General features: G+C 55.5%; 1 protein-coding gene across 1 annotated transcript in view; it reads right to left on the bottom strand.

The window, feature by feature from the left end:
* Positions 1-15,777, bottom strand: part of L1CAM (L1 cell adhesion molecule) — a 118,339-nt gene that overhangs the window by 29,739 nt on the left and 72,823 nt on the right. Inside the window, exons 9-16 of the mRNA XM_075579514.1 lie at positions 15,021-15,205; positions 12,951-13,082; positions 9,099-9,242; positions 8,160-8,271; positions 6,601-6,767; positions 6,252-6,411; positions 5,078-5,202; positions 77-178 (exon numbers count right to left, since the gene is read on the bottom strand). Coding sequence (XP_075435629.1) covers positions 77-178; positions 5,078-5,202; positions 6,252-6,411; positions 6,601-6,767; positions 8,160-8,271; positions 9,099-9,242; positions 12,951-13,082; positions 15,021-15,205 — 1,127 coding nt within the window. The remainder of the gene's footprint in view (positions 1-76; positions 179-5,077; positions 5,203-6,251; positions 6,412-6,600; positions 6,768-8,159; positions 8,272-9,098; positions 9,243-12,950; positions 13,083-15,020; positions 15,206-15,777) is intronic.

The raw sequence follows: 15,777 nt of genomic DNA, 5'->3' as shown, positions 1-15,777 counted from the left end.
GCAGGGACATCCCCCCCCCCCTTGGAACTCAGGACAGAGATTGGGGTGGGGGTCCCCAGTGGTCACATGACCTTACCCTTGATGGGGCTGTTGTTCTCGTAGCCTGGGGTCCAGGTGAGTTTGATGCTGGTGTCCTGCTGGTCAGAGAGTTCCAGATCATAGGGGGGTTCAGGAAGGTCTGGAAACGAGGGCAGAGGGGTCAGGGTGTGGGAGGTCTGCTCACAGGAGGCAAATTACTATATTATAAGGGGGAGTTCTTATAACAGGGGGCACAGAGCGCTCGGATGGTATATTCTCACAACAGGGATACCTTCTACTGGAAGAGACAGGTCGGGGCTGCGAGGAGATGTTACAATAACAGGGTTTTTCTTATAACAAGGGAGCTGTTAGTAGGTTACCCAGCACCAGAAATGGTTAAAGCTCACTCCATTCCTACCTCCAACACTGCATGCAGTTTGATTGCCACAAATCTAATACAGAGTGCTTTTCCTGGTGTTATACAGGGTAATAAGAGCTTCAGACTTAGAACTATGCAACTAATTTTGACAGATTTATTAGAAATCATTCTTCCTGGTAATGTACAGGTTATTAAGAATTTATATTAGTGTTAGGGCCCTTGAGACGTGGTCTGCCGTGTAGTGGCTCAGGGGCTTACAACACTTTGGCCAAAGAGTTAAACTAAAAGACCATTTTATTCAAAAGATATCTAATATATATCTATATATTTAGGCACTGTACCGTGTATAGGTGTCACTGGATGTAGCACTGTACCGTGTATAGGTGTCATTGGATGTAGCACTGTACCGTGTATAGGTGTCCCTGGATGTAGCACTGTACCGTGTATAGGTGTCACTGGATGTAGCACTGTACCATGTATAGATGTCATTGGATGTAGCACTGTACCATGTATAGGTGTCACTGGATGTAGCACTGTACCATGTATAGGTGTCACTGGATGTAGCGCTGTACCGTGTATAGGTGTCACTGGATGTAGCGCTGTACCGTGCATAGGTGTCATTGGATGTAGCGCTGTACCGTGTATAGGTGTCATTGGATGTAGCGCTGTACCGTGTATAGGTGTCACTGGATGTAGCGCTGTACCGTGTATAGGTGTCACTGGATGTAGCGCTGTACCGTGTATCTGTGTCACTGGATGTAGCGCTGTACCGTGTATAGGTGTCACTGGATGTAGCACTGTACCATGTATAGGTGTCACTGGATGTAGCGCTGTACCGTGTATAGGTGTCACTGGATGTAGCACTGTACCGTGTATAGGTGTCATTGGATGTAGCGCTGTACCGTGTATCTGTGTCATTGGATGTAGCGCTGTACCGTGTATAGGTGTCACTGGATGTAGCGCTGTACCATGTATAGGTGTCACTGGATGTAGCGCTGTACCGTGTATAGGTGTCACTGGATGTAGCGCTGTACCATGTATAGGTGTCACTGGATGTAGCGCTGTACCGTGTATAGGTGTCACTGGATGTAGCGCTGTACCGTGTATAGGTGTCACTGGATGTAGCACTGTACCGTGTATCTGTGTCATTGGATGTAGCGCTGTACCGTGTATAGGTGTCACTGGATGTAGCACTGTACCATGTATAGGTGACACTGGATGTAACGCTGTACCGTGTATAGGTGTCACTGGATGTAGCGCTGTACCGTGTATAGGTGTCACTGGATGTAGCACTGTACCGTGTATAGGTGTCACTGGATGTAGCACTGTACCGTGTATAGGTGTCACTGGATGTAGCGCTGTACCATGTATAGGTGTCACTGGATGTAGCACTGTACCGTGTATAGGTGTCACTGGATGTAGCGCTGTACCATGTATAGGTGTCACTGGATGTAGCGCTGTACCGTGTATAGGTGTCACTGGATGTAGCACTGTACCGTGTATAGGTGTCACTGGATGTAGCGCTGTACCGTGTATAGGTGTCACTGGATGTAGCACTGTACCGTGTATAGGTGTCACTGGATGTAGCACTGTACCGTGTATCTGTGTCACTGGATGTAGCACTGTACCGTGTATAGGTGTCACTGGATGTAGCGCTGTACCGTGTATAGGTGTCACTGGATGTAGCGCTGTACCGTGTATAGGTGTCACTGGATGTAGCGCTGTACCGTGTATCTGTGTCACTGGATGTAGCGCTGTACCGTGTATAGGTGTCACTGGATGTAGCGCTGTACCGTGTATAGGTGTCACTGGATGTAGCACTGTACTGTGTATAGGTGTCACTGGATGTAGCGCTGTACCGTGTATAGGTGTCACTGGATGTAGCGCTGTACCGTGTATCTGTGTCACTGGATGTAGCGCTGTACCGTGTATAGGTGTCACTGGATGTAGCACTGTACCGTGTATAGGTGTCACTGGATGTAGCGCTGTACCGTGTATAGGTGTCACTGGATGTAGCGCTGTACCGTGTATAGGTGTCACTGGATGTAGCACTGTACCGTGTATAGGTGTCACTGGATGTAGCGCTGTACCGTGTATAGGTGTCACTGGATGTAGCGCTGTACCGTGTATAGGTGTCACTGGATGTAGCGCTGTACCGTGTATAGGTGTCACTGGATGTAGCGCTGTACCGTGTATAGGTGTCACTGGATGTAGCGCTGTACCGTGTATAGGTGTCACTGGATGTAGCGCTGTACCGTGTATAGGTGTCACTGGATGTAGCGCTGTACCGTGTATAGGTGTCACTGGATGTAGCACTGTACCGTGTATAGGTGTCACTGGATGTAGCACTGTACCGTGTATAGGTGTCACTGGATGTAGCACTGTACCGTGTATAGGTGTCACTGGATGTAGCGCTGTACCGTGTATAGGTGTCACTGGATGTAGCACTGTACCGTGTATAGGTGTCACTGGATGTAGCGCTGTACCGTGTATAGGTGTCACTGGATGTAGCGCTGTACCGTGTATAGGTGTCACTGGATGTAGCGCTGTACCGTGTATAGGTGTCACTGGATGTAGCGCTGTACCGTGTATAGGTGTCACTGGATGTAGCGCTGTACCGTGTATAGGTGTCACTGGATGTAGCGCTGTACCGTGTATCTGTGTCACTGGATGTAGCACTGTACCGTGTATAGGTGTCACTGGATGTAGCGCTGTACCGTGTATAGGTGTCACTGGATGTAGCGCTGTACCGTGTATAGGTGTCACTGGATGTAGCGCTGTACCGTGTATAGGTGTCACTGGATGTAGCACTGTACCGTGTATCTGTGTCACTGGATGTAGCGCTGTACTGTGTATAGGTGTCACTGGATGTAGCGCTGTACCGTGTATAGGTGTCACTGGATGTAGCGCTGTACCGTGTATCTGTGTCACTGGATGTAGCACTGTACCGTGTATAGGTGTGACTGGATGTAGCGCTGTACCGTGTATAGGTGTCACTGGATGTAGCGCTGTACCGTGTATAGGTGTCACTGGATGTAGCACTGTACCGTGTATAGGTGTCACTGGATGTAGCACTGTACCGTGTATAGGTGTCACTGGATGTAGCGCTGTACCGTGTATAGGTGTCACTGGATGTAGCGCTGTACCGTGTATCTGTGTCACTGGATGTAGCGCTGTACCGTGTATAGGTGTCACTAGATGTAGCACTGTACCGTGTATAGGTGTCATTGGATGTAGCGCTGTACCGTGTATAGGTGTCACTGGATGTAGCACTGTACCGTGTATAGGTGTCACTGGATGTAGCGCTGTACCGTGTATAGGTGTCACTGGATGTAGCACTGTACCGTGTATAGGTGTGACTGGATGTAGCGCTGTACCGTGTATAGGTGTCACTGGATGTAGCGCTGTACCGTGTATAGGTGTCACTGGATGTAGCACTGTACCGTGTATAGGTGTGACTGGATGTAGCGCTGTACCGTGTATCTGTGTCACTGGATGTAGCTCTGTACCGTGTATAGGTGTCACTGGATGTAGCGCTGTACCGTGTATAGGTGTCACTGGATGTAGCACTGTACCGTGTATAGGTGTCATTGGATGTAGCGCTGTACCGTGTATAGGTGTCATTGGATGTAGCGCTGTACCGTGTATAGGTGTCACTGGATGTAGCGCTGTACCGTGTATAGGTGTCACTGGATGTAGCACTGTACCGTTTATAGGTGTCACTGGATGTAGCGCTGTACCGTGTATAGGTGTGACTGGATGTAGCGCTGTACCGTGTATCTGTGTCACTGGATGTAGCGCTGTACCGTGTATAGGTGTCACTGGATGTAGCGCTGTACCGTGTATAGGTGTCACTGGATGTAGCGCTGTACCGTGTATAGGTGTCATTGGATGTAGCGCTGTACCGTGTATAGGTGTCACTGGATGTAGCGCTGTACCGTGTATAGGTGTCACTGGATGTAGCGCTGTACCGTGTATAGGTGTCACTGGATGTAGCACTGTACCGTGTATAGGTGTCACTGGATGTAGCGCTGTACCGTGTATAGGTGTCACTGGATGTAGCACTGTACCGTGTATAGGTGTCACTGGATGTAGCGCTGTACCATGTATAGGTGTCACTGGATGTAGCGCTGTACCGTGTATAGGTGTCACTGGATGTAGCGCTGTACCGTGTATAGGTGTCACTGGATGTAGCGCTGTACCGTGTATAGGTGTCACTGGATGTAGCGCTGTACCGTGTATAGGTGTCACTGGATGTAGCACTGTACCGTGTATAGGTGTCACTGGATGTAGCGCTGTACCGTGTATAGGTGTCACTGGATGTAGCGCTGTACCGTGTATAGGTGTCACTGGATGTAGCTCTGTACCGTGTATAGGTGTCATTGGATGTAGCGCTGTACCGTGTATAGGTGTCACTGGATGTAGCGCTGTACCGTGTATAGGTGTCACTGGATGTAGCGCTGTACTGTGTATAGGTGTCACTGGATGTAGCGCTGTACTGTGTATAGGTGTCACTGGATGTCGCGCTGTACCGTGTATAGGTGTCACTGGATGTGCACTGGGCTCTGTCTGTGTTTCATGTTCTGTCTCTGGTTTTAAATACCTGGCATCACACCCGGGTTGAGAGAAGACACGGTTATGGGGGGTAAAGGTCATTGTCCCCTACTTCCATATACTCACCAATCACCACCAGCTCCGCCATGCGCTCCACCGCGTCCAGCTCAGTGCGGGCGATACACGTGTACGTCCCCTGGTCATCCTCCTCCACGTTGGAAATACTCAGCGTGTAATCCCCAATGAAGTACCTGCAGCGCCAGAGCAAGCAGGGGCCAGAGTGAGACCCCCGAGCAGTGTCCTGTCAGTCACCCCCCCACCCAGCAGTGTCCTGTCAGTGTCACACCCCCTCCCCAGCAGTGTCCTGTCAGTCCCCCCCCAGCAGTGTCCTGTCAGTGTCAACCCCCCCCGCCCCCAGCAGTGTCCTGTCAGTGTCAACCCCCCCCCAGCAGTGTCCTGTCAGTGTCACCCCCCCTCCCCAGCAGTGTCCTGTCAGTCCCCCCCCAGCAGTGTCCTGTCAGTGTCACACCCCCCTCCCCAGCAGTGTCCTGTCAGTCCCCCCCCAGCAGTGTCCTGTCAGTGTCACACCCCCTCCCCAGCTGTGTCCTGTCAGTGTCAACCCCCCCCTCCCCCAGAAGTGTCCTGTCAGTGTCACAACCCCCTCCCCAGCAGTGTCCTGTCAGTGTCAACCCCCCCCAGCAGTGTCCTGTCAGTGTCACCCCCCTTCCCCAGCAGTGTCCTGTCAGTCCCCCCCCAGCAGTGTCCTGTCAGTGTCACCCCCCCCCCCAGCAGTGTCCTGTCAGTGTCACCCCCCCTCCCCAGCAGTGTCCTGTCAGTGTCAACCCCCCCCCAGCAGTGTCCTGTCAGTGTCACCCCCCCTCCCCAGCAGTGTCCTGTCAGTGTCACCCCCCCCAGCAGTGTCCTGTCAGTGTCACCCCCAGCAGTGTCCCGTCAGTGTCACCCCCAGCAGTGTCCTGTCAGTGTCACCCCCCCCCAGCAGTGTCCTGTCAGTGTCACACCCCCCTCCCCAGCAGTGTCCTGTCAGTGTCACCCCCCCCAGCAGTGTCCTGTCAGTGTCACCCCCCCCCTCCCCAGCAGTGTCCTGTCAGTGTCACCCCCCCTCTCCAGCAGTGTCCTGTCAGTGTCACCCCCCCTCCCCAGCAGTGTCCTGTCATAGTGTCACCCCCCCCAGCAGTGTCTCATCAGTGTCACCCCCAGCAGTGTCCCGTCAGTGTCACCCCCAGCACTGTCTCGTTAGTTCAACCCCAGCAATGTCTACAGTCACAGATTCTGCTCGTACTTATCATCGTCATCATCTTCTTTAACCTCCACGCCATCTTTATTCCACTCCACCCTCTTGCTGTCCATGGAGGGGTCAAATACAGCGATACACTGGAAGGTCGCCTTTCCCCCCCTCCTCACTCGCAGGTCCAGAGGGGCGTCAATAATCTGAGTCGCATCTGAGTGGAGAGAGATGGGGGTCAGTTGTGCCAACACAGGGTAAGTCAATGAGGCCAGAAATACAAGTCCCAGAATGCACTGCAAGCAAACTGGTATCTTAAGGCCTATATGACCCAGAATCCACTGCAAGCTGCTACCATCATCACATCAGGCCTACAAGTCCCAGAATCCCTGGCCTGTTGGCTCACTTTTGACATCCAAGATGGCAGAGATGGTGACATTGTCCTGGTTGTTGAAGGCCGTGCAGCGGTACAACCCCGTGTCCTCCCTCTGCACCTCCAAGATACTCAGCGTGCCGTTAGAGTGCAGGAAAAAGCGGTCGTCACCCAGCACGGAGGTCAGCAGGTCGTTCTCCCTGCGGGAGGTGGAGAGGTTAGGTGTCCCGTGAGCCCCACCCCCGGGACCACACACACAGGTCACGGTGATCGGAGGAGGTCAGACTGGCACCCCCGCACCCCGGGGACCACACTCACAGGTCACGGTGTTCGGGGGAACTATGAGTATCTGGGGTTCCAACGCTGGGACATTGCAGTGTTTCCCTAACCCCAAACCTTCCAGCACGGGAAGTACCGGGCAGGCAACATGTCGGGTCATTCTACCTGTGCCCAGAAAAATCCTGCACCGGCGCCCCCCCATCCCCCCGGGGACCACACACACAGGGGAGGTGGAGGACAAACTGCCCCCCCCATCCCCCGGGGGACCACACACACAGGGGAGGGGGAGGACAAACTGCCCCCCCATCCCCCGGGGACCACACACACAGGTGAGGGGGGGATAAACTGCCCCCCCTCCCCCGGGACCACACACACAGGTCACGGTGTTCGGGGGAGGTCAGACTGGCACCCCCCCCCCCCCTCCCGGGGACCACACTCACAGGTCACGGTGTTTGGGGGAGGTCAGACTGGCACCCCCCCCCCCCCCCCCCCCGGGGACCACACTCACAGGTGATCGGGGGGAACTATGAGCCGTGCTGCGGGGTGCAGTATCTGGGGTCCCAACGCTGGGACATTACAGTGTTTCCCTAACCCCAAACCTTCCAGCACGGGAAGTACCGGGCAGGCAACATGTCGGGTCATTCTACCTGTGCCCAGAAAAATCCTGACCCGGCGCCCCCTCATCGCCCGGGGACCACACACACAGATGAGGGGGGGACAAACTGCCCCCCCCATCGCCCCGGGGACCACACACACAGGTGAGGGGGGGACAAACTGCCCCCCCATCGCCCGGGGACCACACACACAGGTCACGGTGTTCGGGGGAGGTCAGACTGGCACCCCCCCCCCCCCTCCCGGGGACCACACTCACAGGTCACGGTGTTTGGGGGAGGTCAGACTGGCACCCCCCCCATCCCCCGGGGACCACACACACAGGTGAGGGGGAGGACAAACTGCCCCCCCCATCCCCCGGGGACCAGACACACAGGGGAGGGGGAGGACAAACTGCCCCCCCATCCCCCGGGGACCACACACAGGTGAGGGGGGGACAAACTGCCCCCCCCATCCCCCGGGGACCACACACACAGGGGAGGGGGAGGACAAACTGCCCCCCCATCCCCCGGGGACCACACACACAGGGGAGGGGGAGGACAAACTGCCCCCCCATCCCCCGGGGACCACACACAGGTGAGGGGGGGAGAAACTGCCCCCCCCCCTCCCCGGGGACCACACTCACAGGGGGAGGCCAGACTGGGATCCAGCTCAGGCGTTGGCGTTTTACGGTTTAATTACGGTGTGGGGGTCTTTCTTACCAATGGATGGTCGGGAAGGGGGCTCCGAAAGCATTACAGTCCATAAAGATGCTGGTCTTCTCCACCACGCTGTACAGGGTGTTATCCGGGGTCATAATCTGGGGGGGCAGCACTGCAGGGGGGGGGGACAGGGAGGAACGGGGACTTTACTCTGTTCAGCCTATTAATGCAGCAGGTAATAATGTATAAGGCAGCCATCTTTTAAACACCCAACGTTTTAGCGGAAGGGGACATATGGTCGCAATGACTGCGCCCCGACCAAGTCTCCGCCGGCCGCCGAGGCACCCTCCAAGGTACGTGCTCGCCGCTGGACATCCAGCCGCCCAGGTAAGTTAAGTAAGGGTTCATTTAGCATTTAGGGTAGGGGGGCTAAGGATACGGGGGTTTATGGTAAGGGGTTAGAGTGTATGGGTAAGGGGTTAAGGTTTTTAGGGTATGTGTTTAGAATAAGGGGCTTACGGTAAGGGGTTTTAGGATAGGGGGCAGCGTTAGTGTTGGGGATTAAGATGAGGGGTTTTTAGGGTAACGGGTAAGGTTAGGGACTTACCCTGGCGGTGAAGAGGACGGGCGGGGAGCTGTCGGTGAGGTGAGCGGCGGAAAAACACCGGCGGTCATTTGGGAGACAAGGTGCACAACCTGCCCCTAACACCCCAGGGGTTAGGTAACCCCTGATACTGTAACCCCTTCCTTACCAGAAACACCAGCCTGTCCGCTAGAGCGCTGCAGAACATTGCTTATTAACCCTTGCACACCAAGACGTGAAGAGCAGGGTTTTACTCCCTTATCTGATAAGTAAGACGGGCATCGCGGGGGCGTGGGGAGCAGCGTGGGGAGCAGCGTGGGGAGCAGCGTGGGGAGCAGCGTGGGGAGCAGCGTGGGGAGCAGCGTGGGGAGCAGCGGGGGGTAATACAAGGCTCGGGGAAGGAAGGACAGACTCACGGACGACGTAGATGTAAGCGTTAGCGAGGATGTATCCGTGCTTGTTGGAGGCTTCGCACTGAGCAACCACCGTGTCATTGGGCTGCATGTTCAGCAGGATGAGAGCTCCGTCCTTCAGCTTCCGCCGAGGGTCAGGCTGCAGATCTGGGGGGCCGTCAAATGGAGAGAGGGGGAGAGTCAGAAGGAGAGAGGGGGAGAGTCAAAGGGGGAGAGTCAAAAGGAGAGAGGGGGGAGTCAAAGGGGGAGAGTCAAAAGGAGAGAGGGGGAGAGTCAAAAGGAGAGGGGGAGAGTCAAAAGGAGAGAGGGGGGAGAGTCAGAAGGAGAGAGGGGGGGAGTCAAAAGGAGAGAGGGGGAGAGTCAGAAGGAGAGAGGGGGAGAGTCAAAGGGGGAGAGTCAAAAGGAGAGAGGGGGAGAGTCAGAAGGAGAGAGGGGGAGAGTCAAAAGGAGAGAGGGGGTGAGTCAGAAGGAGAGGGGGGAGAGTCAAAAGGAGAGAGGGGGAGAGTCAAAAGGAAGGGGGAGAGTCAAAAGGAGAGAGGGGGAGGGTCAAAAGGAGAGAGGGGGAGAGTCAAAAGGAGAGAAGGGGAGAGTCAAAAGGAGAGAGGGGGAGAGTCAAAAGGAGAGAGGAGGAGGGTCAAAAGGAGAGAGGGGGGAGTCAAAGGGGAAGAGGGGGAGAGTCGGAGAGTCAAAAGGAGAGAGGGGGAAAGTCAAAAGGAGAGAGGGGGAGAGTCAAAAGGAGAGAGGGGGAGAGTCAAAAGGAGAGAAGGGGAGAGTCAAAGGGAGAGAAGGGAGAGTCAAGAGTCAAAACGAGAGAGGGGGAGCGTCAAAAGGAGAAAGGGGGAGAGTCAAAAGGAGAGAGGGGGAGAGTCAAAAGGAGAGAGGGGGAGGGTCAAAAGGAGATAGGGGGAGGGTCAAAAGGAGAGAGGGGGGAGTCAAAGGGGGAGAGTCGGAGAGTCAAAAGGAGAGAGGGGGAGATTCAAAAGGAGAGAGGGGGAGTCAAAGGGGGAGAGTCGGAGAGTCAAAAGGAGAGAGGGGGAGAGTCAGAAGGAGAGAGGGGGGGAGTCAGAAGGAGAGAGGGGGTAGTCAAAAGGAGAGAGGGGGAGAGTCAAAAGGAGAGAGGGGGAGAGTCAAAAGGAGAGAGGGGGAGGGTCAAAAGGAGAGGGGGGAGTCAAAGGGGGAGAGTCGGAGAGTCAAAAGGAGAGAGGGGGAGAGTCAGAAGGAGACAGGGGGGGAGTCAGAAGGAGAGAGGGGGGAGTCAGAAGGAGAGAGGGGGGAGTCAAAAGGAGAGAGGGGGGAGTCAAAAGGAGAGAGGGGGAGAGTCAAAAGGAGAGAAGGGGGAGAGTCAAAAGGAAAAAGGGGGAGAGTCAAAAGGAGAGAGGGGGAGAGTCAAAAGGAGAGAGGGGGGAGAGTCAAACGGAGAGAGGAAAAGAAATAGGATGGGAGAGTGTGAGAAGGAGGGGGGAGTGAGGAAAGGAAAGTTTGGGGAGAGGGAGGGGGAGGGAGGAGAGAGGGGGAGGGAGGGGGAGGGAAGTGCAGAGTGGGGGAGAGAGTTTGGAGGCAAAGAGAGTTTGGAGGGGGAGGGGGGTGAGCGATGGGAGGGGGGTGAGGAATGGGGAGGGGGGTGAGGGATGGGGAGGGGGTGAGGGATGGGGAGGGGGGAGAGGGATGGGGAGGGGGTGAGGGGGGAGAGTGTGTCATATGGAGAGGAAGTTAGGAAGAGATGATGAGCGACATGTAGAGAAAGGGAGCGTCAGAGAGATAGAGAAGGGGAGAGTTGTACGGAGGGGTGCGGGAGGGAGGAGAGTGAATAAGTGGAACAGGGGGGATAAAAACGTAGAGAGGAAAAGTGGGAGGAGAAGTAAGGGAAGTAAGTGGGGGTTACTGAGAGAGACGTGATGTGAGGAAAGAGAACAGCATATTCGGAGAGAGAGTAATAGGGAGCAGGGAGAGAGTAATAGGGAGCAGTGAGAGAGTAACAGGGAGCAGGGAGAGAGTAACAGGGAGCAGGGAGAGTAATAGGAAGCAGTGTGAGAGTAACAGGGAGCAGGGATAGAGTAATAGGAAGCAGGGAGAGAGTAATAGGGAGCAGTGAGAGAGTAACAGGGAGCAGGGAGAGAGTAACAGGGAGCAGGGAGAGTAATGGGAAGCAGTGAGAGAGTAACAGGGAGCAGGGATAGAGTAATAGGAAGCAGGGAGAGAGTAATAGGGAGCAGTGAGAGAGTAATATGGAGCAGAGAGAGTAATAGGGAGCAGGGAGAGAGTAATAGGGAGCAGGGAGGGAGTCATAGGAAGCAGGGAGGGAGTCATAGGAAGCAGGGAGAGAGTAACAGGGAGCAGGGAAAGAGTAACAGGGAGCAGTGAGAGAGTAACAGGGAGCAGGGATAGAGTAATAGGAAGCAGGGAGAGAGTAATAGGGAGCAGGGAGAGAGTAATAGGAAGCAGGGAGAGAGTAATAGGGAGAAGGGAGAGAGTAATAGGAAGCAGGGAGAGAGTAATAGGGAGAAGGGAGAGAGTAATAGGGAGCAGGGAGAGAGTAATAGGGAGAAGGGAGAGAGTAATAGGGAGCAGGGAGAGAGTAATAGGGAGAAGGGAGAGAGTAATAGGAAGCAGGGAGAGAGTAATAGGGAGCAGGGAGGGAGTAATAGGGAGCAGGGAGAGAGTAATAGGGAGCAGGGAGAGTGTAACAGGGAGCAGGGACAGATTAGTTGGGAGCAGGAAGAGAGTAATAGGGAGCAGTGAGAGAGTAACAGGGAGCAGGGAGAGAGTAATAGGGAGCAGTGAGAGAGTAATAGGGAACAGGAAGAGAGTAATAGGGAACAGGGATAGAGTAATAGGGAGCAGGGAGAGAGTAACAGGGAGCAGGGAGAGTAATAGGGAGCAGTGAGAGAGTAACAGGGAGCAGGGAGAGAGTAACAGGGAGCAGTGAGAGAGTAATAGGGAGCAGGGAGAGAGTAATAGGAAGCAGGGAGAGAGTAATAGGGAGAAGGGAGAGAGTAATAGGAAGCAGGGAGAGAGTAATAGGAGAAGGGAAAGAGTAATAGGGAGCAGGGAGAGAGTAATAGGGAGAAGGGAGAGAGTAATAGGAAGCAGGGAGAGAGTAATAGGGAGCAGGGAGGGAGTAATAGGGAGCAGGGAGAGAGTAATAGGGAGCAGGGAGAGAGTAACAGGGAGCAGGGAAAGATTAGTTGGGAGCAGGAAGAGAGTAATAGGGAGCAGTGAGAGAGTAACAGGGAGCAGGGAGAGAGTAATAGGGAGCAGTGAGAGAGTAATAGGGAACAGGAAGAGAGTAATAGGGAACAGGGATAGAGTAATAGGGAGCAGGGAGAGAGTAATAGGGAGCAGGGTGAGTAACAGGGAGCAGTGAGAGAGTAACAGGGAGCAGGGAGAGAGTAACAGGGAGCAGGGAGAGAGTAATAGGGAGCAGGGTGAGTAACAGGGAGCAGTGAGAGAGTAACAGGGAGCAGGGAGAGAGTAACAGGGAGCAGCGTGAGTAGCAGGGAGAGAGTAATAGGGAGCAGTGAGAGAGTAACAGGGAGCAGGGAGAGAGTAACAGGGAGCAGTGAGAGAGTAATAGGGAACAGGAAGAGAGTAACAGGGAGCAGGGAGAGAGTAACAGGGAGCAGGGAGAGAGTAACAGGGAGCAGCGTGAGTAGCAGGGAGAGAGTAATAGGGAGCAGTGAGAGAGTAACAGGGAGCAGGGAGAGAGTAACAGGGAGCAGTGAGAGAGTAATAGGGAACAGGAAGAGAGTAACAGGGAGCAGGGAGAGAGTAACAGGGAGCAGGGAGAGAGTAACAGGGAGCAGGGAGAGAGTAACAGGGAGCAGGGTGAGTAACAGGGAGCAGTGAGAGTTGCACCTCGCACGAGGACCCCGTTTATCATCCACGTGACTTTAGGTTTCGGCTTCCCATACACCTCACAGCTCAGCAAAGCGTTCTCTCCCGGCCCATACACTCCGCTCTCCGGCTTCTGAATCCAGTACGGGGCAGCTGCGGAGAGGAAAAGTGACCGTTACATGTGTCCCTACCAGTGCCGGGTGACAGGGAGCACAGGGACGCTGCGCCTGTCCCTCTCACCGCCGGGTGACAGGGAGCACAGGGACGCTGCGCCTGTCCCTCTCATCGCCGGGTGACACAGTGACGCTGCGCCTGTCCCTCTCACAGCGGGGTGACAGGGAGCACAGGGACGCTGCGCCTGTCCCTCTCACCGCTGGGTGACACAGTGACGCTGCGCCTGTCCCTCTCACCGCCGGGTGACACAGGGACGCTGTGCCTGTCCCTCTCACCGCCGGGTGACACAGTGATGCTGTGTCTGTCCCTCTCACAGCCGGGTGACACAGTGACGCTGCGCTTGTCCCTCTCACCGCCGGGTGACACAGTGACGCTGTGTCTGTCCCTCTCACCGTCGGGTGACACAGGGACGCTGTGTTGGTCCCTCTCACAGCCGGTGACACAGTGACGCTGTGTCTGTCCCTCTCACAGCCGGGTGACACAGTGACGCTGTGTCTGTCCCTCTCACCGTCGGGTGACACAATGACGCTGTGTCTGTCCCTCTCACCGCTGCGTGACACAGTGACGCTGTGTCTGTCCCTCTCACCGCCGGGTGACACAGTGACGCTGTGTCTGTCCCTCTCACCGCCGGGTGACACAGTGCCGCTGTGTCTGTCCCTCTCACAGCGGGGTGACACAGTGACGCCCCCCTCACAGCCGGGTGACACAGTGACGCTGTGTCTGTCCCTCTCACAGCGGGGTGACACAGTGACGCTGTGTCGGTCCCTCTCACAGCTGGGTGACACAGTGACGCTGTGTCGGTCCCTCTCACCGCCGGGTGACACAGTGCCGCTGTGTCTGTCCCTCTCACAGCGGGGTGACACAGTGACGCCCCCCTCACAGCCGGGTGACACAGTGACGCTGTGTCTGTCCCTCTCACAGCGGGGTGACACAGTGACGCTGTGTCGGTCCCTCTCACAGCGGGGTGACACAGTGACGCTGTGTCGGTCCCTCTCACAGCTGGGTGACACAGTGACGCTGTGTCGGTCCCTCTCACAGCGGGGTGACACAGTGACGCTGTGTCGGTCCCTCTCACAGCCGGGTGACACAGTGACGCTGTGTCGGTCCCTCTCACAGCTGGGTGACACAGTGACGCTGTGTCGGTCCCTCTCACACCTGGGTGACACAGTGACGCTGTGTCGGTCCCTCTCACAGCTGGGTGACACAGTGACGCTGTGTCTGTCCCTCTCACACCTGGGTGACACAGTGACGCTGTGTCGGTCCCTCTCACAGCCGGGTGACACAGTGACGCTGTGTCGGTCCCTCTCACAGCCGGGTGACACGGTGACGCTGTGTCGGTCCCTCTCACAGCCGGGTGACACAGTGACGCTGTGTCTGTCCCTCTCACACCTGGGTGACACAGTGACGCTGTGTCTGTCCCTCTCACAGCCGGGTGACACAGAAGGGAATAGTGCGACACTGAATCTGTCCTTTCCACCACAAGGTGACAGAGGGGACATATGGTCCATCACACTTGTCCTTCAAAGTGCCAGGTGCTCTAATGACACAAACAGGGAACGAACGCCCCATCAGGTGTGACCCTCTGTGACAGACAAAGAGGCTACACGCCCTTAGAGGCGCAGTCCCATATACGCGGCTAGTTACATTTCCACCCCCCCCCGCTCCTCCCCCCCGTCCTTATCAGAGAACCAATAAAGATAAGGGGAGGTGGGCAGCGGGGAAGGGGTGGGGACTCTGGCTGTACAAGCAGTGGCTGATCACACAGTGACATCACACAGTGACATCACACAGTGACATCACACAGTAGGGAGCAGCCAGAGGAGATGAAACAATAAATAAAAGACACGGTTACGCAGAGAAGAGTCGCAGGGCGGCTCCTCGCGGTGACACGCGGTGACACGCGGTCCCCGGACTCACACTCCACGTTCACAGTGTACACATGCTTGACGCTGCCCTGCGTGTTCTTGGCGATGCACTGATACTCCCCGTCATCGTCCTCCAGCACGCTGTCAATTCGCATAGCCTTCTTAAAGTCATCAATGTGAAGGCGATCTCTGGGCATGAGCCCGTTCAGGCGGACCCACTCAATGTCTGGCGTAGGGCTGCCAAAGAGGGGGACAAGGGAGAGTTACAGGGGGAGAGAGGGGGGAGAAGGGAGAGTTACAGGGGGAGAGAGGGGAGAAGGGAGAGTTACAGGGGGAGAGAGGGAGAGTTACAGGGGGAGAGAGGGGGAGAAGGGAGAGTTACAGGGGGAGAGAGGGGGGAGAAGGGAGAGTTACAGGGGAGAGAGGGAGAAGGGAGAGTTACAGGGGGATAGAGAGGGGGGAGAGTTACAGAGAGAGGGAGAGAGAGGGGAGAAGGGAGAGTTACAGGGGAGAGAGGGGGGAGAGTTACAGAGAGAGGGGGAGAAGGGAGAGTAACAGAGGGAGAGGAGAGAGAGAGGGGGAGATGGGAGAGTTACAGAAAGATGGGGAGAAGGGGGAGTTACAGAGGGAGAGAGAGAGAAAGAGAGAAAGAGGGGGAGAGAGTGAGATCAAGAAACAGAGAGAGAAAGGAGGACAGAAGAAGAGAAGGGAGAGTTACTGAGAGAGAGAGAGAGAGAGAGAGAGAGAGAGAGAGAGAGAGAGAGAGAGAGAGAGAGAGAGAGAGAGAGAGAGAGAGAGAGAGAGAGAGA

The sequence above is a fragment of the Ascaphus truei genome, chromosome 21 (genome assembly GCF_040206685.1).
Source record: "Ascaphus truei isolate aAscTru1 chromosome 21, aAscTru1.hap1, whole genome shotgun sequence".
Classification (NCBI taxonomy): Eukaryota; Metazoa; Chordata; class Amphibia; order Anura; family Ascaphidae; genus Ascaphus; species Ascaphus truei.
Note: the sequence above shows the minus strand (reverse complement) of the source record. Positions and strands in the feature narration are given on the sequence as shown.